Source organism: Mirounga leonina, unplaced genomic scaffold (assembly GCF_011800145.1).
Source record: "Mirounga leonina isolate KUSES-001 unplaced genomic scaffold, KU_Mleo_1.0 Mir_151, whole genome shotgun sequence".
Taxonomy (NCBI): domain Eukaryota; kingdom Metazoa; phylum Chordata; class Mammalia; order Carnivora; family Phocidae; genus Mirounga; species Mirounga leonina.
Genome location: NW_023270377.1, coordinates 7,957,760 through 7,984,787, shown reverse-complemented (window position 1 = coordinate 7,984,787; position 27,028 = coordinate 7,957,760). Strand labels below are relative to the sequence as shown.

The 27,028-nt window shown below is 43.5% G+C and overlaps 1 protein-coding gene across 2 annotated transcripts in view; it reads left to right on the top strand.

Moving 5' to 3' along the window:
• Positions 1-27,028, top strand: part of ARMC9 (armadillo repeat containing 9) — a 149,828-nt gene that overhangs the window by 75,822 nt on the left and 46,978 nt on the right. For both annotated transcript variants that reach the window (XM_035006901.1, XM_035006902.1), the window contains one exon: positions 1,674-1,729. In XM_035006901.1, the coding sequence (XP_034862792.1) occupies positions 1,674-1,729 (56 nt within the window). The remainder of the gene's footprint in view (positions 1-1,673; positions 1,730-27,028) is intronic.

Below are 27,028 nucleotides of genomic sequence, written 5' to 3'. Positions count from 1 at the left end.
AAAAAAAAAAAGAATTGCCTTTCACTCTTTCTTTCCTCCTACTTCCTATTTGACTTCCTATCCTCTTCTCTCAGGCTTTCGTTACTTCTTCTGTTTAAGAAATGAGTGATCATAAGGAAGATACATAAGGAATAAAGGGATGAGTAAGCCCTGTGCTTTGTTCCCCAGGCACTCACAATTCCCAGATAGTGCGTAGCCATTCATACATTAGGAAGCACTGGTCAACCAAAAGTGGCAAGCACTATCAGAGTACTGTCTACTACAGTGCTGTCTAGTACTACCGTCTACCGCAGTGCTGTCTAGTACTACTGTCTACTACAGTACTAATACTGCTGTCTACCGCAGTACTGTCTAGTACTACTATCTACTATCGTGCTGTCTAGTACTACTACTACAGTACCATCTAGTACTATACTATAGTACTGTCTAGTACTACTGTCTGCTGCAGTACTAATACTGCTGTCTACCGCAGTACTGTCTAGTACTACTATTTACTACCATGCTGTCTAGTACTATACTATAGGACTGTCTAGTACTACTGTCCACTACAGTATTAATACTTCTGTCTACCGCAATACTGTCTAGTACTATTATCTACTCCCATGCCGTCTAGTACTATACTACAGTACTGTCTAGTACTACTGTCTACTACAGTACCATCTAGTACTATACTGTAGTACTGTGTAGTACTACTATCTACTCCCGTGCCGTCCAGTACTATACTACAGTACTATCTAGTACTACTGTCTACTACAGTACCATCTAGTACTATACTGTAGTACTGTCTGGTACTACTATCTACCACAGTACTGTCTATTTCTACTATCTATTACCGTGTTGTCTAGTACTATACTATAGTACTATAGTACTATGCTAGTACAGTGCTGTCTAGAGAAAATGCTGAGTGTGTTCAGCAGAGCAAGAGAGATGACTACTCAGTGAGGGATCAGGGAAGTCTTCGTGGAGGAGAAAGTAACCGAACGTCTGTAATACCTGCTGTGTACCTGACCCTGGGCCAGGTGGTGTAGTTCTGGCGTGTTATAAAATCCCCCCACTCACCCTAGGAAGTAGGTGGTCTGATACCCGTTTCACTGATGAAGAAACAGAGGCTCATTCTCTGATTCCAGTGTGCTGTTAGCCCCTTTATAAACTCCTTTACAATCTAGCAATGAACCACGAGAGCCTTCGGGAACCCTGCTGCCATGGCCACTACTCCAGCCTCTGGAAAAATCATGGGATTTAGAAATAGACTCGAGTCGAATGTGGGAATGTGACCATAAACAAGTCCCTTATCCTCTCTATGCCTGTGTTTGCTCTTTGCTATAGAATGGGAATGAGAGTCAACAAAAATCTTTGTAAGGAGTAAACAACACGTGCGACAGTGCCCAGCACGGTGCCTAGTGATACTCGTTCACTTCCTTTCCTCTAAATTCCTCTCAAATTATATGCTGGCTTTCAACTTTTCTCCTGCCACTACCAGTGCGTTCTGGTACAAACGGGGAGAGAGATTTAGGTTGTGTAGGATGATCTGAGTCTGTGGCTGCGTGGGCACCAGAAACCCGATTGTTCTGGTGCCACCTCATTCTTGTCTCTGCAGCAGCTGAAGGGTTCTGTTGGCCAGGGCTCCCCACCGTGTTCACAGTTATTCATTCGTTTATTTTTTCTTTATTTAGAAGAGCTGCTGGATGGTGTTCTTGAATCTGACGATGATGAAGATGAAGATGATGAAGTAAGTTGGAGGCTCTTGACACCACATAAAAAACTTGGGCCAAACTATTTAGTCTCCTGCTTGCCTTGAAGAGTTAGTCCAGAAATGGGAGATTTCGATCCCTGCTGCCTTATTTCTGACAGTTCTGGGGGCTGGTTAGAGCTCAGCTGGGTGGGTGTCTGCTGGTCTCATGTGGGATGTCGTGTGGCTGCTTTCCGTGTCCAAGCTAGCCTCGCGTCCTCCACGGCCTCTTCACGTGGCCTCTAATCACTCAGCGGTCTCGCCCGCACTTCCTTCCCAGTTGGCGGCAAAACTTCCAACCCTCTCCAGGCTCAACAGCGTCAGAGCATCACTCCTGCTGGGTTCTGCTCAGGGCATGTCACTGGGGGGCGGCAGCCAGACTCCACCGACTGGAGGGTTCGAGATGGGAGCCCTGGCGGGTGGCCGCGCCTCCGGTGGGCTTGCTGCAGCCAGCACACAGATGCCATACTCCACAGCACTTGGGTTTCACGGGAAGTTAAAAGACAACGGTTCTTCCACATGAATCTTCTGCTTTGAAGGGGCCTGAGCCTCCCCCGGTCTTCCTCGTGGTTGGGAACGTTGGGCACAGAGGCTCACTGTGAGAATCTCTCGGGTGAGAGGCTTGGCTCATTTGACTCCTTTAATTGCATTTGTTTTCATGTGGGTTTCCTCAGCTGTGAAACATCTGCTTACCTGGTGTTTTGAAGCCTGAAGGTTCAGAACTAATGTGAGTGAGTCTCATGAAATGGTATAGAGAATGGTGACTCGTGCACTAGAAATGGATCTGTCAGACAGGCTTTTTCCTTGTTTTTCCTTCAGACCTAGAGAGAACATACACATTACCCTCTCCAGTTCTCTGTAGTAATAATTGGTTTGCATTCCTTCTCTGTTGTGGGGAGCAGTTACTCCTGAAGTGAATGTGGGGGACATGTTTCTCCTTGGGGCTGTGGTCTGTGTGTTTGAAAGGTGTGTAAAAGTCAGATTTCGTCCATCCGTGGCAGTTGGGGAGCTAGTTCGTTTATGAGCCCTCCACCGAAGCAGACAGCCGCGCTGAGGTCCACCAGTGACTGTCCCTCCCACAGGCAGCCTCCCGCCTGCCACTTGCTCCCTGAGCTGTAGGTGGCACCAGCGGGTGCTCTCGCCTTTGTCCCACAAGTGCGGCTCTGGACCTCGGCTGGGGATCCTGGCCAGCACCTTCTCCGGGGGTGGGCCCAGAGGGGAGGAGACCAGCCTCAGGTCACACAAAGTCGATGGCAGCAAAATCTGGTTTAGAACAGGGGTTGGCAGGCTTTTTCCGTAAAGAGGAAAGTAGTCAATATTTTAGGCTTCGTGGGCTCCTCAGGTCTCTGTTTCAGCCGCTCAGGCCCACCACTGTAATGCACAGTACCTGTCAGCAAGACATAAATGGACAACTGTGGCTGTGTTCCCATAAAATTGTGTTTATGGACGCTAAAATTTGAATTCTGGTTGATTTTTATGTGTACTAAACATTTTTTTTCAAATGTTTAAAGATGTAAAACTCCTTCTCAGCTTGCTGGCCTTTCCCAAGCAGGCGTCAAGGAGGGCCTGTGATGTACTGAGCGCGGGGTGTTGTATGCATGCAACTGATGAACCAATCACTGACCTCTACTCTGAAACTAATAATACACTGTATGTTAATTAATTGAATTTAAGTAAAATAAAATTAGAAAAAAACCCAAAAGCGTCTTGGCCTGTGGGCCATTGTTTGCCAGCTCCCTGACTCAGTCTACTCAGGACTGTGATACAACACCTGCTTTGTGCCTGGCCCTTCGGTCCTGTTCTAAATTAATTACATTTTGAGTTAATGTCTTAATTATTGAATTCCAGTGAGTTTTTGTCATTCTGTCCAAGAGTTCCCCTCAAGATCTCTTTTTCCTCCTCTTGTGTTACCTCTTTGGGGGTTTTTTTGTTTGCTTTGGATGTTTTGTTTTGTTTTGTTGCTATTAACCCCTTTGAATGGCAAGGGAAAATTCATTTGATTCAACTGTTCTGTTAATGATGGGAATTCAACTTTTGGAGATATCCCTATGGAAGCAATTACAGTCTACTAAAAATGAAGGAATAGAGATATCTTTTATTTATTTATTTATTTTAAGATTTTATTTTTAAGTAATCTCTACACCCAGCGTGGGGCTCGAACTCACAACACTGAGATCAGGAGTCGCATGTTCCATCGACTGGGCCCGCCAGGCACCCATATAGAGATCTTTTAATTTTCTGGGCTTTTGGCTATCCTGTGCAGATTATTATTTTAAGAGGGTGGTGTTTGAAAATATTTGTTGTGATAACGAGAATTTTCAGAAGATTCCTAGGAGGGGTGTAGTTGGGAAACTGTAAGGAAAGGATCGGGTGTTTGAGGCCAGAACATGACATTTTGTGCTGAACTCCAGTCAGCAGGTCCTGGACTTCCCCTCCCTTGTGACCCTGACGGCCCACCGCAGAGCATGAGCACAAGCGCCCCGGGGAAGGCTGGGCTGTCTGTGTTTTACTCACCCTTCATTGAGGGTCGGTGTGACTTTCTAAATTGGAAAGAGAAAGGAAAGTGAAAGATGCCCAGACTTAGACTAAAGGAAACTTCCAGAGATCATTTGAGCAAGTCACACTGTCGTTGGAATGTGGCTGCCGCCTCCCAAGCAAAATTATTTTCAAGGCCTCTGATCATATGTCATTTTGCTTAGCAATGTAAAATGTTTTTAATTTAATATTTAAACCCAAAACACAGATAACGGAGCCAGTGTTCTCAGGGAGCTGCTCAGTGCTTCTCAAGATAAAATGGCTCTATTGGGGTGTGGCCAGAAGCCACGGGGATTATGCTCGTTTTGCCTTCCATTGAGTTAACATTTGTGCACTTCTGATTGCGGCCATGGGTCCTGCTCCCCTGGAAGCTCAAGAGAACCCCTAGATGCAGAATCCAGTTTTTCTCTCTAATTTCTAAAAATGTAATAACTTGTCCTGATGTGCTATCACTTAGTGATGTCTGATATGCGTACATTTATATGTGAAAATAAAAAATTGTAGAGTTAGAAATGTTTTTTTCGACTTCAAGACTGTCTGGGGTATGGGGTGCCTGGGTGGCTCAGTCGTTAAGCGTCTGCCTTCGGCTCAGGTCATGATCCCAGGGTCCTGGGATCCAGCCCCGCATCGGGCTCTGTGCTCTGCAGGAAGCCTGCTTCTCCCTCTCCCACTCCCCCTGCTTGTGTTCCCTCTCTCGCTGTGTCTCTCTGTCAAATAAATAAATAAAATATTTAAAAAAAAAAAAAAGACTGGGGCATAATGTCAAATGGGAAAAGGAAATCGCAAAGGGATAGGACACTACAATTTCAGGAAGAAAACATAAATACACATTCTGATGAATGATGTATGTGCCTTTGTATAGGTGTAACAAAAAGGCATGGAAAGTTACGTGCCCTCTTTGTGGACACTGGAAACTACCTGGGGGGTAGGTAGGACGAGGAAATGGGGGGGGGGGCGGTGGCGAGGCCTTGGTCAGCCAGAGAGAGTCGCAGAGTCCGTGTAAGTGAGAAGTGAGAGGGCGTGGATTTAGTGGACGGAGGGCGAGTGCTGAGCCCTTCTGAAGACTAATGGGGCGAAAGCCAAACTGAGGAGTTGGGGAGCAGGTGGGAAGTGGGAGAACGGAGCCAGTAAGTGTATGCGGCGCTTCCCACAAATCTGGCTGTGAGCAAGACAGAAAGTGGGATAGAGGCTAAGCAGGGCAGTTTTGTTCTGCTCCGTTCTAATTTGGGAGAGACCTAAGCATGTTAAAATGCTGCTGGGAAGGATCCAGCTGAGAGGGAGAAAGAGTCCGGAGGAGAGAGAAAGGACGGCATCAGAAGGGCAGATGTTGTCATTATTTTCACAATTGCTTCTTATGCTCTCATGGCCCACAAGCCCCCAGGCCCATTTAAACCTCCAGAGAAAGAGAACCATCCTTAGTAAAGCTTGGGCCATACAGACACTGCCACAGGCAGGCGACCGCTACAGTGGAAGGGTTTGAACGCGTCTCCCCCGGTGCTTTAAAGAAATGTATCATCTAATACAATTTTTTTTTAAGATTTTATTTTATTTATTTGACAGAGACACAGCGAGAGAGGTGACACAAGCAGGGGGAGTGGGAGAGGGAGAAGCAGGCTTCCCGCCGAGCAGGGAGCCCGATGCGGGGCTTGACCCCAGGACCGTGGGATCATGACCTGAGCCCAAGGCAGACGCTTAACGACTGAGCCACCCAGGCGCCCCCCAATTTATTTTTGTATTAAGCATATGTCGTATGTCCCCAAAGAGCTGCCGGTAAATCACAGGGCTCAGGAATCCCAAGGCCTGTGTCTCTACCACAAATGGCTCGTTTCCTTGTGACAGTTTAAGGTGAGGTGTCCAGCTCGTAAGTGGAGAAGAAAGGCCTTCCTGTGCTATTTGAGAAGATGGATTTTAAAACAAATATTCTCCTCTCTTAACAAAACAGGTTAAAGTGCCAGAGGAGATCAGCCACCTGGTAAAGAGAGAGATTTAATTGCTGGTTGCCACATAAGTGACAATCAAATGCTCAGCCATTTCCTTCTCTAGAGATTTCTCATATATAAGAGTCATTCATTTGTTTATTCAACAAATATTTGAGCTCTTTGAAATCACATTATTCTAGGAAATAATGAGGAAGGGAGACAAAAGAAATCTAAAAGTACAGGTGGCTTAAAATACCTCCAAGAGTTTAAAATCTGGAGAGGTGAGACCATCGTGATGGTGATGGCAGGGGCTCAGGGCGGTAGCACCACGCGGGCCAGGCACTGTCCTTGGTGCGGTAGGCGTGCTCACTCGTCTGCGCACAACAAGCCTGCGAGAGCTACTCTTATTGGTCCCATTTCACAGATGGCGAAACGGAGAAAAGATGTCACTTGCCGAGTTCACACAGCTAATAAGTAAGTGGTGGAGCTCGGAATCAAACCCAGCTGGCCTGACTCTCCAGTCCACGCCATTAACCACTGCCCGATTTGGTCTCTCGTGAGACAGATGTAAACAGTAGAAACAGTTAACAAATGATAGAAAACAAATACATGATTATCAGTTCATGGATGTGATAAAAACGGGAAGTACTGTACAAATTCGAGTACTGCCAGGAGTACTGGAACGTACTCACTGCTCAGTGGGGAGTCTGCTTCTCCCTGTGCCTCCCACTCTGCTCTTGATCTCTCCCCTTCTCTCTGTCTCTCTCTCAAATGAATAAATAAAATCTTTTAAAAAAAATTACTGAAGATTCTAAAGAGCTTTTGTTTATGTGGATTTTGCCTATCAATATTTCCTAAATTAGAAAGAATTTAAAACTGATAAAATGTATTTATTTTTAAATGACCGTAAGCTACCCATTATCTGTTAATAAAAATAAATTTTTTTTTAGATTTTATTTATTTGACAGAGAGAGAGAGAGAAAGAGCACAAGCAGGGGGAGTGGCAGGCAGAGGGAGGAGAAGCAGGCTTCCTGCTGAGCAAGGAGCCCAATGTGGGACTCGATCCCAGGACCCTGGGATCACAACCCGAGCCAAAGGCAGATGCTTAACCAACTGAGCCACCCAGGTGCCCCCAAATAAGGTATTATTTTTTTAGATTTTTCTTATTTATTTGAGAGAGAGAGCAGGGCGAGCGAGAGAGAACATGGGGGTGCAGAGGGAGAGGGAGAAGCAGACTCCCCCACTGAACAGGGAGCCCAATGTGGGGCTCGATGCCAGGATGCTGGGATCATGAGCTGAGCCGAAGGTAGCCCTTAACCGACTGAGCCCCCCAGGCGCCCCAGATATTTTTATAAAAAATATTACTTTCCCGGGGCGCCTGGGTGCCTCAGTTGTTAAGTGTCTGCCTTCGGCTCAGGTAGTGGTCCCAGGGTGGTAGGATCGAGCCCCGCATTGGGCTCCCTGCTCAGCAGAGAGCCTGCCTCTCCCTCTGCCTCTGCCTGCAGCTCTGCCTACTTGTGCTCTCTCTCTCTGTCAAATAAATAAGTAAAATCTTAAAAAAAAAAGAGAGAAAGAAAGAAAATCTTTAAAAAAAAAGAATTTAAAAATATATATGTATTTCCCAAAAAAATGTATTAAGAAGAGTATAGCATTGTATTTTATTTTTGCAAATCTCTTTAATGTCTGCATTAGAAAATAGTTGGATTCTCAGGGCACCTGTGTGGCTCAGTCGTTAAGCATCTGCCTTCGGCTCAGGTCATGATCCCATCGTCCTGGGATCGAGCCCCGCATCGGGCTCCCTGCTCAGCGGGGAGCCTGCTTCTCCCTCTCCCACCCCCCCGTTTGTGTTCCCTCTCTCGCTGTGTCTCTGTCAAATAAATAAATAAAACCTTTAAAAAAAAAATAGTTGGATTCTCAGATCCTCTTCTGGATTCCATCTGTTGGAATATGTTGTAGTTGAAAGGGGTGGAGTATTTTTAATAGCCTTTTTGGATAGAGATTTTTTTTTATTTGATACTACTTCAGAATTGGACTAGTGATAGTTTATTAAAGGTTAGTTGCAACATAAAGTCAAACACCAATACCAACAGATCTTTTTTATTTTGTTAAAATCTGTTAGTCTCTTTTGTATTTTGTTAATCTTGTTTTCTGGTTGTTCGTTGCTAGTGTATAGAAATACAATTGACTTTTATTTGTGACCTAAAACCTTACTGAACTCATTTATTAGCTCTAAGGGGTTTTGTTTCTTTTGTTTTGTGATGGGTTCCTTAGGATTTTCTGTACGCAATGCCGTGTCATCTGTGAATACAGATAATTTTACTTCTTCCTTTCTAATCTAGATGTCTTTTATTTCCTTTTCTTGTCTAATTGCCCTGGCTACAACTTGCAGTACAGAGTTGAATACAAGTGGTTATTGGAGGGGACACCTTTGTCATTTTCCTCATCTTAGGGGGAAAGATTTCTGTCTTTTACTGTCCAGTGTGATGTTAGCTATGGGTTCCTCATAGAGGCTCATTATCAGGCTGACACTGCCCTTCTTTTCAGAGTTTGTTAAGTGTTGGATTTTGCCAAATGCTTTTTCCACATAAATTAAGATGATCATGTGAGGTTTTTTTCTTTCATTCTGTTAACACGGTGTATGACATTGATTGATTTTCATATTTTAAACCACCCTTGAGTTTCTGAGAAAAATCCTGCTTTATCATGATTTATAATCCCTTTTATATGTTGCTGGATTTGGTTTGCTAGTATTTTCCTGAGGATTTTTGTATGTATATTCATAATAAGTATCAGACTATAGTTTGGCTTCTCTTATGATGTCTTTAGTTTGTTTTTTTTTTAATTTTCACTTGAAATATAGTTGACATACAGTATCATATTAGTTTAAGGTGTACAACATAGTGATCAACAATTACATACACCTCTTGCTGTAGTTTTATATCAGGATAATACTGGCCTCATAATATGAGTTGGAACGTGTTCCCTCTTCTATTTTTTGGAAGAGTTTGTAAAGGGCTGATGTTAATTCTTTAAATGTACATTAGGTTTTACCAGTGCAACCTTCTGGACCTGAGCTTTTCTTTGTGGGAAGTTTTTTTTTTTTATTGCTGATTTGATCTCTTCACTTGTTATAAGTCTGTCTGTCCAGATTTTTTTTTTCTTCTTGAGTCAGTTTCTATAATTTATGTCTTTCTAGGAATTTGTTCATTCTATTCAAGACATCTGATTTGTTGATTTGTGTAGTTTTTCATAGTATTGCCTTATGATCCTTTTTCTTTCTGTAAGGTCAGAAATGTCCCACCTTTCATTCCTGATTTTAGTAATTTGAGTCTTACCTCTTTTGCTTGGTCAGCACTATGGACTGAATGGTGTCCTGTCATATTTTTTTTTTAAGATTTTATTTATTTATTTGAGAGAGAGAGAGAATGAGAGAGAGCACATGAGAGGGGGGAGGGTCAGAGGGAGAAGCAGGCTCCCCGCTGAGCAGGGAGCCCGATGCGGGACTCGATCCCGGGACTCCAGGATCATGACCTGAGCCGAAGGCAGTCGCTTAACCAACTGAGCCACCCAGGCGCCCAATCCTGTCATATTCTTATACGGAAGCCCTGACCCCCTGTGTGGTTGTATTTGGAGATAGGGCCTCTAAGGAAGTACTTCAGATTAAAGGAAGTCATAGGAGTGGGACCCTGATCAGATGAGATTAGTTCCCTTTTGGGAAAAGACATTCTAGAACACTCTCACCACCATGTGAGGACACAGAGAAGGTAGCTCTCTGCAAGTCAGGAAGAGAGCTCTGCTCTCATCAGGAAGCAAAATAGCCCGCGCTCTAATCTTGAACTTCCCAGGCTCCAGAACCATGAGATATACATTGCTGTTTGTTAAGCCACTCAGTCTGTGGTATTTTGTTATGGCAGCCCGAGCTGACTAAGACCGTCAGTCTAGCTAAAGGTTTGTCAGTTTTGTTGATCTTCCCAAGAACCAACTTTTCATTTTGTTGATTTTCTCTGTTGTTTTTCTGTTCTCTGTTGTATTTATCTCGGCTCTAATCTTTATTATTTCCTTCCTTCTGCTTTTCTTTTTCTGGTTCCTTAAGGTATAAAGTTAGGTTATGGACTTGAAAGCCACCTGTTTTCTAATGTAGGCATTAAATACATACATTAAATATGTACCGCTGTAGTGGGTGAGGATGTGGTGGGTTTCCACTGTTGGTGGAAAAGCACAGTGGTGCAGCCACTGTGGAGAACAGTATAGAGGGTCCTCAGAAAGTTAAAAATGGAACTTCCCCACGATCCAGTAATTGCACTACTGGTTATTTACCCAAAGATACACAAAAACACTAGTGTGAAGGGATACATGCACCCCTATGTTTACTGCAGCATTATTTACAATAGCCAAGATATGGAAGAAGCCCAAGTGTCCATTGATTGATGAATGCATAAAGATGTGGGGCTTACAGGGCGCCTGGGTGGCTCAGTTGGTTAAGCGACTGCCTTCAGCTCAGGTCATGATCCTGGAGTCCCGGGATCGAGTCCCGCATCGGGCTCCCTGCTCGGCAGGGAGTCTGCTTTGCCCTCTGACCCTATCCCCTCTCATGCTATTTCTCTCTCTCTCTCTCTCAAATAAATAAATAAAATCTTTAAAAAAAAAAAAGATGTGGTGCTTACAAATATATATAATGAAATATTATTCAACCATAAAAAAGAATGAAATCTTGCCATTTACAATGACATGGATGGAGCTACAGAGTATTACGCTAAGTGAAGTAAGTCAGTCAAAGAAAGACAAATATGTTATGATTTCACTCATATGTGGAATTTAAGAAACAAAACAAATGAGCAAAGGGGAGAAAAGAGAGAGAGGCAAACCAAGAAACAGACTCTTAACTAGAGAGAACAAACTGATGGTTACTATAAGGGAGGGGGAAGGAAAGGATGGGGGAAAAAGGTGATGGGAATTAAGGAGTGTATTTGTTGTGATGAGCACCGGGTTATATATGGAATTATTGAATCACTATATTGTACACCTGAAACTACAATTACACTGTATGTTAACTCACTGGAATTTAAAGAAAACAGGGAAAAAAGAGAGAGAGAGATACACCTGACAGAGGTGTGTGCCTGGCTTACCTAACATGGAATCTCTGTCATACCCTCAACCAGTGCTATAAATTTCCCTCAGAGTACTGATTTTGCTGTATCCCATAGGTTTTGGAAAGTTGTGTTTTCATTTTCATTTATCTCAAAATATTTTCTACTTTTCCTTGTGATTTCTTCTTTGTCCCATTGGCTGTTTATGAGTGTGTTTTCAGCAAGCCCTTGAGGACAAGGCTGTTGACAACTGAGCAAGCTCTCAGATCAAATAAAGACAAGCCCTGTGAGAGGTTAACCAGATCAGTTAAATAATGGCCATTCTCTTGGAATGGGGCTTCTGGGGAGCCCAAAGCCCATCTGCTCCCTCCAGTGACTGCTTGGCTGCTGGTTTTCACTTTGATTGCAGGGCTGGTAGTTTTCAAGGAGCTGGGGAGAGAGAGGAGTAGGGAAGTTTAAATGCCACAACATTTGCTATTCGTACTGACAATTAGTTTTGTTTTTTTTTTTTTCTTGAATAAGCACCCCTCAGATTGTCACAAACCATTGATTAATTTCCAGAGTTCTGACAAATTTGATTTGGACAGTTTTTGCCAGTGTTTTCCTCACTTTTATGGAGGAATGGATTTTCAGAAGTTCTCACTTCACAATTCCTGCTGACATCCTATTTTATACTTTCAATAGCTCTTTTACCCATGCCTCATTTTGTATTTTCATGCATTGATCATTTGAGAAATAAAGGTTTTTCAGTTTTCATTGCCATATTTCATTATAAAACATCCAGATATTGTATTAGTTAATATTGCCACTGATCTCATCAGAAAAATCTTGAAAAGCTATTTAGCTCACAGTGGCAGGAACAAATTTTTTTAAATTTTGTTTTCTCTTGAGAGTTCAAAATTTTATTATTGGTGATAGTACTATTAGTTGTTTTACTTGAAGTGACAAGCTCATCTCATTAATTTTTGAGAAAATGCCTGCTAAATACCCAAGTCTGAAAAACCGTAGTTTTTCTATCATTCTTTCAAGTAAAAGTAGTGTTCCTTGAAAAAATTGCCTAGTTAAGCTTGCAACTCAGATAATCTTGCAAATGTTTTTCAAGATAACCATCATGTACGTCCCATTTTGTTACACAGAATGTTAAAAAGAGACCACAAGAGCACAAGAGTCAAGACTTAATCAAATTTCTTCTGCTGCTTCATCAAGGGCATTCTTTTTTTTTTTTTTTTAGACAGAGCTGGGAGGCGGGGCAGTGGGAGAGAGAGAATCTTAAGCAGGCTCCACGCTCAGCACAGAGCCCGACTCAGGGCTCGATCCCACAACCCTGAGATCATAACCTGAGCCGAAATCAAGGGTCGGACGCTCAACCAACTGAGCCACCCAGGCGGCCCTTATCAAAGACATTCCTAAATGAAACTATATCTAACATCTTTCTATCATTGATCTATCTGTCATTTTTCTGTCTCTGCATCTGTTTATCGATCTGTCTATCCATCCATCTATCCATCTGTCTACCTGTCTACCTGTGGTCGCAGTGGAGAATACAGTGACTGCTGCTCAGGTGTGGTAGCACTGCCTGATTGACGCTGAGGCATCAGTGGTTTTACCCTCTGTTGCATCTCTACCATCAGTGTAAATAAATATCAGTACAGTTGTCCCAGGATACACCATGAAAGTCAATACATTAAATATTTCATCTAGCGACTCTTGTGGTTTGTTGCCAAGCAACAAAAAAAGATCTTTATGGAAACAATCTTTGATGACTAGTTGCTGTTGATACTGGATGAATACAAGCCAAATAGCAAGTCCAAGCATACTTCTGCGGATGAGATGTTAATTAACTCAGCATTCATGTTTGCAGCTTAATCTTTGCTTCAGCAAGCTACTCTTTCATTGGAAAGTAGCATGCTGCAATTTCTTCTGTTAACTTTCCATTCAGCAGTCATTCAGCAGCGTAAGCTCTACAAAGCTGTCGTGTATGTTTCCTCAGTTCAAGGCAGTAGTTACCTGTTAGGGTTCTTCAGTGGCTGTGTTTTTATTAATAATTTGGGTGGATGGATAATTTTAGATTGACAGAAAAAAAATAATACAGCGTTCCCATATACTCATCGCATAGCTGCAGTGGCTTTTTAATTTCTAATCTGAAAAAAAGTTAAAAGTTTTCAATTTGGGGGCACCTGGGTGGCTCAGTCAGTTAAGTGTCTGCCTTCGGCTCAGGTCATGATCCTAGGGTCCTGGGATTGAGCCCCGCATCGGGCTCCTGCTCAGTGGGGAGCCTGCAAAAATAAAAAAAAATTAAAAAAATAAAAGAGTTTTCAATTTTTGACTTTTAAAGAACTTATCTATGTTTAAAATTTTCAGATCCTTTTTTTTTTTTAAGATTTTATTTATTATTTGACAGAGAGTTAGCGAGAGCAGGAACACAAGCAGGGAGAGTGGGAGAGGAGAAGCAGACTTCCCACGGAGCAGGGAGCCCTATGTGGGGCTCGATCCCAGGACCCTGGGACCATGACCTGAGTGGAAGGCAGACACTTAACGACTGAGCCACCCAGGCACCCCAGATCCTTTTTCTTTCAACACACAATGATTGCTCTCAAAATTATACCTCAGCTTAATTGGCATAGTAATATTATCCACAAATATTTTATTCCATAAGACATAAAAAGGCAACTTGTTGACATCTATAAAACTGAGGGAAAGATAGCTTCCGTGTAATTATACAGAATGACACATATAATGCCTAGCTTCTTTGGAAAACATCCCTCCCTTCCATGAGTCAGAGAACTTCCTGATAAGTCCGTTTCATTTTTCTCAGCGTCTTTTTATATATACGGTACAGCTTTGGGTTGAGAAAGGGGGTCCTCTGATCTCCCTTTTTAAGCCAATGATCCATCCTTACAAATATAAGAAAAAATACCATAAACAAGTTATCTTTTATTTTAGGATAAATGATTCTTAAGTTTTAAAATAACAGGTTTTTTTGTTTTTAAAGATTTTATTTATTTGAAAGGGAGAGTGAACGCGTGTGTGCACACACACAGGAGTGAGGGGGAAGGGCAGAAGGAGAGGGAAAAGCAGACTCAGCTCTGAGCAGGGAGCCCAATGTGGGGCTCAATCCCAGGACCCTGGGATCATGACCTGAGCTGAAGACAGATGCTCAACTGACTGAGCCACCCAGGCACCCCTAAAATAACAGTTTTAGAGAAAACTTAAAAATTAGAAAAGTTCTTGAAAAATCATAAAAATATTATTCCAAAAATAAAACAATAAGTATACTCATAGTCTGTTTCCACAGAGGAGCAAGGAAAGATTTGATTTCAAAATAATAGTATGTTGAGAATAATATATTGAGTGATAATGAAGTTATAGCAGTTATAGTAGATGTAACCAAGGTAGCTAGTAAAAGCACAAGAGAAGAACAGAGAACACATATTTATACCCTAAACCTTAGAAGTTTCTAGAAAATATAATAAACATACATTATATTAGCCATCAGAGTGATACCATCACAAATCATGTAGTCTCTAGAAAACTTTACTGTATCATAAGAGAATGAGAGTAAAAAAGGCAAGTATTATTAAATATTAATTATATATTATTTTACATTTTATAAATTATAATGTATAAGTATATTGCAGTTGTGAACATGGTTTAGGCTTCATAGACCCTCTGAGGTCTTAAGGCCTCCAAAGTTTCCCCAGACCACACCCTGAGTACCACTGGTTTGCAGTTTTGTACAGTCTTTACGAGTTTAAGGATTACAGTTTACTCTGACTTTATAAAATGGATACGAGGGTTTTTCATCTTTTCCTAAGGGCTGGACTTCATTTCATTTTGTTTTACTTTGTCTCATCAATTCTTCTGCCGCCACCCATTCCCTATGGCCCCGTGACACATACACACTCTCCTGAGGAAATGAAGCTGGTCAGGTACGGGAAGGAGGCTGGCTGGTGGGCAGGTCTGCGGTTGACCCCCACACCTGCAGGTGGCTGCAGGCAACTCAGACCCAGTGACCGTCTCATGTGGTTGACTGTGACACAGGAGGGCTAGACTTTTTCTTTCTTTGAAACCATATTTCCTACACATCAATGCAGAAAGCAGAAAACTGGGTCTTGTTCCTTTAAAATGAAAATTCATATAATTTTAAACATAGAACTCAATGTGATACTCTCCTTAGAGGCATTTTACCAAAACAAGGCCCTGGGTAGAAACAGTATTCAAAGAAAGGTGGCAGGCTGTGGAACTGAATCAGTAGCTTTTATAGCATCCCTGTATGTTATGATCACTAAGGAATAATTAACATCAAATCACTTTTCACAGTTGCTGGAACATTCTAAGCCCTCGGTGAATGTTAGCTCTCATTATTATTGGTGTGATGGTTATGATCACCATCATCAGTATCATCTCCGGCATCAGCTCCAGGCCCACCAGGCCTGGCTGCAGAGAACCACATATACTGGTGTTTCTGCACCTGGCGTTCCATCTTTGGCTCTGGTGGCAGCATGGGAGCCATAAGGAAGCCCTAGATAAGGATATAGCCTCAGGTGTCTTAAAATACAGTGTAGTCATAGAAAATGTGAGGTTCAGTAAAGCTAACATCAGAAGACCGGTGTCTTTGAAAAAATAGCTTGTAATGTCCACAATAGCCGAACTATGGAAAGAGCCCAGATGTCCATGGACAGATGAATGGACACAGAAGATGTGATGTATATATACAATGTATTACGACTCAGCCACGCAAAAAAATGAAATCTTGCCATTTGCAATGAAGTGGATGGAACTAGACGGTATTATGCTAAGTGAAATAAGTCAGAGAAAGACAATTACAATATGATCTCACTCACTCTTATGAAACAAAACCAAGGGTCATAGGGGAAAAAAGGGAAAAATAAAACAAGACAAAATCAGAGAGGGAAACAAACCATAAGAGACTCTTAATCATAGGAAACAAAGGTCGCTGGCAGGGAGAGGAGGGGACATAGGGTCACTGGGTGATGGGCATTTAGGAGGGCATGTGATGTAATGAGCACTCGGTATTATATAAGACTGACGAATCACAGACCTGTACCCCTGAAACAAATAATACATTATATGTTAATTAATTGAATCTAAATTTTAAAAAAGAAAAGAAAAGATAGCTTGTTACAGTTCCCAAGAGGCAAGGGCAGCTACATCCCGGGGGGGCTACACAGGGAGCCCCAGGGTCAGTTGGCAGGCAGAGGGAGGGAAGGGAAATGTGGCCAATAGCATTTATTGTGGTTTCCACAGGAAGGATCAAGTGAGGCAGAGTAGGAAGGTTTAAGATTGGCTAGTTTGAATGGTTTCACTGGGCTCTGTGGCCTAGGGGCTGTCCCTGGTTGTCTGGCACCTGGGCCTGGGGTGACAAGGGCAGGTGGACAATCGCCCCGAGCGTGAGAGCCTGAGGCAGGAGGTGGTTGGAATGTGGGCTCTGGATTGGCTGGCTTGCCTTTGAAAGGTGTGCTCACAGCAAGTTGTTCACGGTCTCTAGGAATTGGCAGTCCTCCAAGGGCCAGCAAAGCTCCAGGTGTCAGAGCATCAGACAGAGAAAACAGGAGATGTGCTTAATACACGAGGCTTCCACAGGCTGGGTCTGCTGAACTTCTAGCCCCCCCTCCCTCTTCTACCTGAAATGGACTCCCCAAGCGCAAAGGAGCTCCAGGGACCTTACATGGTCTCAAACCTCCCCCCACCCCCCGAGTTTCCCACTTCCATCAGCCCACCATTGCTGCCATCTGGGGTTCTAGGCCTGGGACAGTTACCTCATCTGGTTATGAGATTCACACTGATCCCCTTAATATTCACCCCAACTGATAAAGGCCAGAGTCTTTCGAAAAGAACTTTTACTTAAAAACCAGAGGAAGAAACTTAGCAAATAAGAGAGGTATTGCTTAGGGTACAGAGCTCCATTGCAGAGGGTGGGCATCAGGCCAAGGAGTGGCATGAGCCCAGAGCCCAGGCCTGACCCAGCCAAGGATGGTTCACTTTGGCCTCGGCAGGGGCTATGCAAAGTGGGAAGGCAGGGGACACATCTGCAGGGGTGCTCTGCAGCCGGGCTGCAGGAAATGGAGAACCATGAACTGTGCTCTGCTGGGGAGGGGTGTGAACAGCGCTATGCCCCAGGAAGATTCAGCTGGCCTCAGTGTTCAAGTGAACCGCAGATCCAGAAAGCTTAGAATTACTTAGCAGGCGGTATCTTCTGAGGGGTTATTATGTGCAGGACTGGGCCAAGAGCCTTACCAGCTTTTTTCCGTGTATTCTTCATACCTCTGCCATCAGGAAGGTTCTGTTATCAGCCCTGTGTGTACTGGATGAGAAAACCCAAGTTTAGAGAGGCCCAGGAACTTGCTCAAGGTTACAGGGGTAGTCGCTAGTCGAGCTGAGGCTTGAACCCAAGCTGGCGGGACGGCCGTGGGCCTGACCCCCTTTCTGCTGCACAATTCAGTGGGGGAGGTGCTGCGCGGGGAGCTCCTGCGGGCCAAACATGCACGAGTGCTCACTACCACGGTGTGTCATGAGGAGCTGAAGGCTGGGGTAACCTGGGGAGGATGGTGACGCCTTTAACAAAAACGGGGCACACAGGCTTAGGGGGGCATATCATAGGCAGGGTGAAACGATTTTAAATGGAGCAGTACGTACCATGATCTAGCTACAACAGAAAGTGATGGGCCTAGAACCAGTCCGTTTCTACGCAGGCATCCTTCAAGTAATCTTGCATTCCGCAGACAAAGGCATACCGTCGAGTGCTTGGGCCATGACCTCCTTTCTCTTCTGCCGCTTTCATATATGATCTGCGAGACGGCTGACCCACCGGGAACCTGCACGCGTCCAAAGAGCCTCCAGCAAGCTGCTCTCCACGAATCACCTCTGCTGGGTCAGCCGCGGTGGTCAGCTTGCTGGGCATGGTGCAGATGTGCTTTTCATTCCCTGTTACCTAATTAGCAGAGAAATCTCTGTCTAGGTCTGTATTACTGGCCAGGCCTTTCCATTATTTAACCAACCAAGAAAGAAACCAGTGTTTCCCAGTTAAGGCTTTTGCTTTTTTTCTGGTTCTAAATTCGTTTATTTCTATAACACGGCTCCTGTGCGCTCAGACCTTGGCTGGGATGAACCACCCAACGGGCTGACTCATGGCTCCTGCCCTCATTTCCACTCTGGTTTCTATGGAAATAGACAGCAGAAGGCTCAAAACAAGGTGAGGGCTCGGAGACACCTCATGATTCTCAGCCTTTCACAAACCCTATTTGTCCAGCATCTGTTTCCATGGAAACAGACGCAGAGAAGGTCAACCAGTGAACTTTTTTTTTCTCTCTTACCTAATTTTTTTTACAAATAATGAAACAGTGCATGGCTTTTTCCTATTACCACGGAGTTTTGGAATAGTACATTACCTCTAATGAGGCATGTAGATTTCGAATCTTGACCCATTGGATAAATCCTTGTGCTGAAATACACTCCTCATTATTTCATTTTATAATTTTTATTCAATAAATAAACTTGTTTTACTTACCCCGTGAAATCACTGTCACTCGGCGTTCAAGAAACACTTAGCGTGTTAGATTCTGGGAGTGTGACTGGAGGAAAAAACAGTGCCTGCCCTACCATGGCCTCCAGCTTCACAGTTCACGGCATCTGTGCCCCGGGTGGTAACCCAGGCCCCCACCTGCATCTCTGGGGCTTGGTTGTAAGGGCTCAGGGTCGGTTTGGCTCCAGGTGAGCCAGTTTGTATCTAAATTCTCTGTACCACATGTGTTCTATAAAATACTGAATACGGCTGCTATGTAAAACATAGAAATAAAGGCAGTCTTCTATTGCAGTGAGCAAAATGAGCATTGCACCATACTCAGTTTTGCGGAATGACAAGAGTACAGAAGTGACTGTCATTAAGCAGTTGCTGGGCCTGGTGTATTAACGATCTGCTGCTAGGAACAGTCAAGTGGATGTCAGTCACATCTTTAAAAGGAAAAGCCGAGCAAGCTCCCCTGAAATAGAAAAAACCAGAAGCAAAGTAAAAGTCGTCATTGCTCTGTGGGAGCTACACTACAGAGAATTAGTTACGCAATTCATTTAGCGGCCAACTGTGTGCTTTTTCTTTTTTAAGATTTTATTTTTAAGTAATCTCTACACCCAACGTGAGGCTCGAACTCACAACCCTGAGATAAAGAGTCGCATGCTCCACTCACTGAGCCAGCCAGGCGCCCCTCTGTGCTACTTTTTGGCATTTATTTTGATATTATCTTTCATGATTAATTCATCTTTTTTTATTCGTCTTTTTTTCATTGCTGTTTATTCGCACTGCCTTTTATTCTCCGATAATGAACTTATAAGTGCCACCAGGGCAGGGACAGTGTCAGCTTGGCTCACAGGGCACCCCCACCACCTAGCACAATCCATGGCACATGCAGGTGGCTGGACAGGGATCCACTGAGGAAGTGCTCACAGTGGACAGTTGTGCAAGACTGCTCATAGTTTCTCGCTGCAGAGAATCCTCCATAGGAATGTAATCAGCCAGAGGCCCCTACTCCAGGCCCCAGAGAATTTTCACAAAGTGCACATGTCTGTCAGAACCCCCCCAGCTCGCTAGAACCCTCATCCCAGCAGGGCCCCTCAGCTTCTGCCTCAGTTGTTGAAATATCTCCAAATGGAATCATACAGTATGACATCTGAGTCTGGCTCATTTGCTCGGTGTTACGTTTGTGGGTGCACCAGGTAGGCTTTGCTAGCTGATACAAAGCACCCCAAACCTTAGTGGCCTAAAAAATTCACAGTCGTGATCCAGTGTTGGCTGGGTAGATGCTCAGCTGGTTTCACCTGGGCTCACTCCTGTGGCTGCCTCTGGCTGGAGGTCAGTTGGGCGGAAGGTCCAAGGTGGTTTCACGGTCTGGCAGGTGGTGCCGGCAGAAGGGCCTGTCCTTGTCCTCCGTGTGGCTCTCCTCTGGTGAGCTCACTGGGTATCTTCACAGCAAGTGTGGTCGAATTCCCAGAGGCTGAAGGCAGACACCACCAGGCCTTTGAGGCCTTAGAACTATGGGCCTTGGCTTCTGCCACACCCTACTGATCAGAGTCATGGCCAGCCCCACCTAAAGGGGTCAGGGGTGCGTGGTCCACCTCCGCGAGGGAGGGTTTGCAAAGCACATTGCAAAGGGACACTTGCTGGAGTAGAGAGTTGCTGTGTGTTGAACAATCCACCACAGTGAGATTCATCTCAGAACAAACCTTTTTTTTTTTTTTTAAGATTTTATTTATTTATTCATGAGAGAGAGAGAGGCAGAGCGAGAAGCAGGCTCCCAAGGAGCAGGGAGACCGATGCGGGACTCGATCCCAGGACCCTGAGATCACGACCTGAGCCGAAGGCAGACGCTTAACCATCTGAGCCACCCAGGCGCCCCTCAGAACAAACCATTTTAAGATAGCCTTTGTGTACTAAACAAAATAACCTTTTGTGACTTCACAAAACAAACAAACAAAAAAAGACAATAAACCAAGAAGTTCGTTCCAAATGAAGTTAAGAGTTTTTAGCAATCTAAATTGACATTTATTACCATCTAAACCTTACCCAACATGGGAAAATCCAACCACCCGTGACAGTCTGAGTTTCCCCCTTTTCCAGCTTTACTGGGGTTCACCTTCAGTTTGTAATTTCAGAAACTTAATTTTTTTCCTAACAACCAGAAAGCAGTGTCGTGAGGAGTAAATGAGTATCTGTTTGTAGTCTGAGCCAAGTGCCTGGCCCACACCGTCTGGTCAGTGAGCGGTAGCTCTTCTGTTTTCTCCTGCATCATCCGAGTTGATCAAGCTTTGGGAACCTCATAGAAATCGACTCAGCAAGAATTCATTTACTTAACATATGTTTGTCGAACACCTACTATATGTCTGGGCCTATTCTGTGTTTTTACTGATTTTTCTGTCCATTTGTCCTACCAGTTATGGAGCGAGGAATATAGAAGTCTCCAATTATAATTGTAGACTTGCAATTTTTGTGTTACCTATTTTAGAGTTCTTTTGTTTTAAGCATCTACATCTGTAACTGTTAGGTCGACCTACAACATCCCAGAGCATCCCACTCCTTTATCATTATGAAATATCCTCCCTAGACCATTTTGTCCATCTGATACTAATATAGCGACTCCAGTTCCCTTAATGCACACTGTTAACCTGGTATATCACTTTTTCCATTCTTCTACCTGCAACCTATCTGTGTCTTCGAATTTAAAGTGCTTTCTCAGGGCGCCTGGGTGGCTCAGTGGGTTAAGCATCTGCCTTCGGCTCAGGTCATGATCCCAAGGTCCTGGGATCGAGCCCCACATCGGGCTCCCTGCTCAGCGGGGAGCCTGCTTCTCCCTTTCTCTCTGCCACTCCTCCTGCTTGTGCTCTTTCTCTCTTCCTCTGTGTCAAATAAATAAATAAAATCTTTAAAAGAAATTAAAGTGCTTTCTCATAAGTCACAGGGATGAAAAGTACAGCATAGGGAATATAGTTAATAATACTGTAATACAGTTATGATGAGCGTTTCATAATGTGTATAATTGTTGAATCACTGTGTTGTACACCTGAAACTAATTTGATATTATATGTCAACTGTACTTCAATTAAAAAAAATTTGTTTAGGGGCACCTGGCTGGCTCAGTCAGTGGAGCATGCAGCTCTTGATCTCAAGGTCAAGCGTTCAAGCCCCACATGAAGTATAAGAGATTACTTAAATAAACTTAAAAAAATTTTTTTTTAATAATAAAGTGCTTCTCTGTAGACAGGATATAGCTGGATTCTGCTTTTTTATCCAGTCTGACAATCTCTGCCTTTGATTGGATTGTTTATTTAGTGCGTCCGTAAACACTAAACACTTCAACAGTTTATTGAGGTAGAATTTACATATCATAAAGTTCATCTTTTCTAAGTGTACAACTCAGTGATTTTTAGTACATTTACAGAGTTGCACTACTATCCCCACAATTCAATTATAGAACATTTCTGTCATCCCCAAAGGTGGAATTTTTGTCCACCTTTCCGCTCCCCCCCAAGCAACCACCAATCTGCTTTCTGTCTGTATAGATTTGCCTTTTCTGGACGCTTCTTTCTTTCTTCCTCTCTTTCTTTTTTTCCCTCTCTTCCCAGAGAGAACTGGGAGCAGGAGCAGAGGGAGAGGAGAGAGAGAATCTCAAGGAGGCTCCACACCCAGCACGGAGCCAGACACGGGGCTCAATCTCACAACCCTGAGATCACGATCTGAGCCAAAATGAAGAGTTAGACGCTTAACCCCCTGAGCCACCCAGGCGCCCCTGGACATTTCTAATAGTATGTAGTCTTTTGCATCTGGTGGCTTTCATTTCATCCGCTTTTAAGGTTTAACCCTATTATAGAACGCAGCCGTAGCTCGTCCCTTTCTGTGGCTAACTAGTGTTGCGCTGTATGGATGTACCACTTCGTGTTGCTCTGTTCGCTGGTTGGTAGACATTTGCATTGTTTCCACTTTTTTAGCTATTATAAATAGCACTGCTGTGAACATCTGTGTAGTCTTATGTTTTCATTCTCGTGGGTAGTTACAAGAGTGGAATTCCTGGGTCATTTGACACGTTTATGTTTACCTTGTGATGGAATGGGACTGACTGTTCTTCCAAAGTGGCCCTGCCCGTTTGTTGTCAGGGGTGCGTGGCCTGTTCCGTTTCTCCACATCCTCCCCGATGTTTGTTGTTGTCTGTTGTTTTAGTTATAGCCGCACTAGTGGGCGTGAGCTGATATGACAGTGTGTTTTTAACGTGTGTTTTCCTAATAAGTAATGACGTTGAGCATCTTTTCATGCCCTTGCCCGCTGTCTTAGTCGGCTAGGGTTGCTGTAACAAAGTTCGACAAACTAGGCGGGTTCAAACAACAGAAATGTCCTGTCTCACAGTGCTGGAGGCTAGGAGTCCAAAGTTAAGGTGTCAGTAGGGCGCTGTGCTCCCCCAGGGCTCTCGGGGGGAATCTGTTCCAGGCCTTTCTCTCATTCCTGGTGTGGCCGGAAGTCCCGGGCAGTCCTTGGCTTATAGCTGCATGCCTCCAATCTCCACCTCCCTTGTCCTGTGGCTCTCCCCTGTCTCCACATCCTCTGCTTAAAAGGACACCAGTCATACTGGATTCAGGGCCCATCCTACTCCAGTATGACCTCATCTTCACTAAGTACATCTACAACCACCCTATTTCAAGTTAGGGTCACCCTCTGAGGGTGTTGAGAAGCTAGAACTGGTGTACTGAATGAAGATTGTACAGACCATGGCCTGCTGAATGAGGGGACACGAACCACACACAGGCAGCTCCCTCGGAATCGGAGCTCCCACTTTGGGGAGGTGAAACCCACGGGGTTGTTTTGATTGAAGGCACTGTTTTAATACACACACACCAAGGAAGTAGAGTCAATAAATTTATTGCTTACAGATCCCAGAAATTGGGGGGCTGGGGGGCGGGGTTGGCTTGGACAGTGAGGCAGTTCTCTGTCCCAGGTCAAGAGAGGGCAGGGGGATAGAGAGGCAGGGTGGTAAGCACCTGTTACTTGTAAGGTGGTTGGGGCAGAGGTCACTAACTTTTCTCAGACTTAATTCTAAGTGGTTATTTTTAAAGGTGCCTAGGAAAAGCAAAGCAGGAATTTATTGCAGGAATCCTAAACTTGAGTCCTTATCTAAATGTCCAGACTCTGAGTGTGAGTAGGGTTACTATACTATAAGATGCATAGGATAAACAACTCTGAAAAACAAACGTTTTTCTCGTCACACCAAGGTATTGGGGATTAGGACTGCCACATATCTTTTGGGGATACACAGTTCAGCCCGTAACACTAACCATTCGTATGTGATCTTTGGTGAGATATCTCTTCAAATATTTTGCCCATTTTTAAAACTGGGTTGTTTGTCTTAGTATTGAGTTGTGAGAATTCTTTATATATTCCAGATGCAAGTCATTTTTCTGATACATGATTTGCAAGTATTTTCTCCCAATGTGCGGCTTGTCTTTTCATTTTCTTTTTATCTTATTAAGTTGTTTAATTCCAGTATTGTTAACATATAGTGTTATATTAGTTTCAGGTGGCCTGTCTCCCTTTTCTTAACGGCATCTTTTGAAGCACGAAAGTTTTTTATCTTAATAAAGTCAAATTTACCTTTTTTTTTTTTAAAGATTTTATTTTATTTATTTGACAGAGAGAGAGAGACACAGCGAGAGAGGGAACACAAGCAGGGGGAGTGGGAGAGGGAGAAGCAGGCTTCCCGCTGAGCAGGGAGCCAGATGTGGGGCTCGATCCCAGGACCCTGAGATCATGACCTGAGCCGAAGGCAGATGCTTAACGGCTGAGCCACCCAGGTGCCCCCCCCTTTTTTTTTAATGGTCTCTGTTTTTATTGTTGCATCTAAGGACTCTTGGCCCCACCCAGAGTTTGTCAGCTTTGGCACTGTTGACATTTTGGGAGAGCTAGTGCTTTGTTGTGGGGGCTGTCCTTTGTGTTAAGGGATGTCTCACAGCATCCCTGGCCTCCACCCCTTAGATGCCAGTATTATCTACCCCACTCTGGGGTTGTGACAACCAGAAATGTTTCCAGACATTGCTAAATGTCCCCTGGGGTGAGGGGACAAAATCACCCCAGTTGAAAACCACTGGCCTAAACCAACATGGCAAAGATTTTCTCCTGTGGTTCCCTCTAAGAGTTTTGTAATTTTAGCTCTTACATTTAGATCTAGGACCATTTTTAGTTCATTTTTATTGTTTGGTGTGAGGTAAAGATCTAAACTTATCATTTTGCATGTGAATATCCAATTGGCCCAGTACCATTTGTTGAAAAGATATGCTTTGACCTGTTGAATTACTTTGTCAAATTGTCCCTCTGTAAAAAAAAAAAAAATCAGTTGGCATAAACAGAAGCATTTATTTCTGGGCTCTCATTTCTGTCCACTTGATGTATGTCTGTCTTTGTGCTGACACCACATGATTTTAGTTACTGCGGCTCTACAGTAGATTTTGAAATATGAGTTCTCCAGCTTTGTTCTTTTTCAAAATTTTTAAATTTGTTTCCTATTCATTCACATTTAATGTAATTACGGATCTACTTGGGTTTAATTCTGCTATTTGCTGTTTTCTATTTATGTCATCTTTTTATTCCTCTCTTCTCTTCTTCACGTGGGTTGCCTTTGGTATTAAGCAAGTGTTTTTTGGCATACCATTTTAATGACCATTAGCTTTTTAGCTGTATTTGCCTTTTTCCTTTTAAGCTGGCTCTAGGGATTACAGTATGCATGTTTTACTTATCACAATCTGCTTCTGGTCAATACTGTCTGTTTCTGGTAAAACAGGAGAACTTTGCACCAGTATGGCTCCATTTCTGTTCCTCTTTTGTGCTCTGTTCCCATATATACTACATCTATATTTATTATCAACACAGTGTTGTAACTCTTTGCTTTAAATAGTCACATGTCTTCTAAAGAAATTCGGTGAAAGAATATATCTGTGTCTCCACCCACATGTTTACCATTTCCAGAGCTCTTCATTCCTTCCATGTGAAGTTACCATCTGACCTCAGTTCCCTTTCGCCTAAAGCTCTGTCTTTAGCATTTCTGGTAATCCAGGTCTGTTAACAGATTCTCTCTGTTTTTCATACCTGGAATTGCCATTATTTCACCTTCATTTTTGAAGGCTCCTTTCACTGGATGCAAATGTCTTGGCCAACGGGCTTTTCTCTGTCACTTTGAATATGTCATTCTTTGCCTTTTGGCTTTCACGGTTTCTGATGAAAAGCCAGTTGTTGATTGTATCATAGATCATGGTTTCCCTGAACCTGACGAGTTCTTTTTCTCTTGCTACTTGAGATTTTCTCTTTAATTTTGGCTCTCAGCAATTTGATTGTGATGTGTCTGGGTGTGGTTTTCTTTGTGTGTCTCCTTGTTTGGGTCCATTGAGCTTCTTGGGTCTATATAATACAGGGGAGTGGTCAGCCATTATTTATTCAAATATTCTTTCTGCCCCTTTCTCTCCTCTCCTCTGAGAAATCCAATTACAAGTATTTTGGAATTCTTGATATTATCTGACAGATCCCTGAGGCTTTCTTCATTTTCCTTCAGGGTTTTTTTTCTCTCTATTCTTTGAGCCAGATGTTTCTGTTGCTCCGTCTTGCGGTTAAGTGATTCTTCTTCCATCTTATGTCTGATGTTGAGCCCACCCACTGCATTTTTCATTTCAGTTATTACGCTTTTCTGTTCTGGAGTTCCATTTGGTTCCTTTTTATAGTACCCATTTCCCAGTCAAGATTTCCTGGGTTTTTTACTCATTTTTAGTATATTGGCCTTTAGCTCTTGAGCATGCTTTCCTTTAATTCTTGAAACAGTTTTATGATAGCTGCTTTGGGGTCTTTGTCTGCAAAGTCCAACATCTGAGCCTACTCACAGTTCGTTCTATGGCGACTTTGTCCCAAGTATTGGCCAGGCTTTTCTCTTTTGTCGCCGTGTCTAGTAATGTCTTTGGTTGAAAAGTAGGCCTCATAGATAGTATGTTGTGGTGACTCTGGATTCTGTTTTGTCCTCCTGAGTATTGTTGTTGGTTTTAGTAAACAGTTACCCTGCCTGGCCTCTGACCAGGCGATCTCGTCCCTGTGCTATGCCCCACCCCAGAGGCCACCCTGTGTAGTTAGCCTGCCAGTCAGCCATATGGGCAGAGATTAGGTTTACATACCTCAAGTCAGTAAGATTTCCACCTGCTGCCACTCGAACCATGTGTAGAGTTGAGGAATA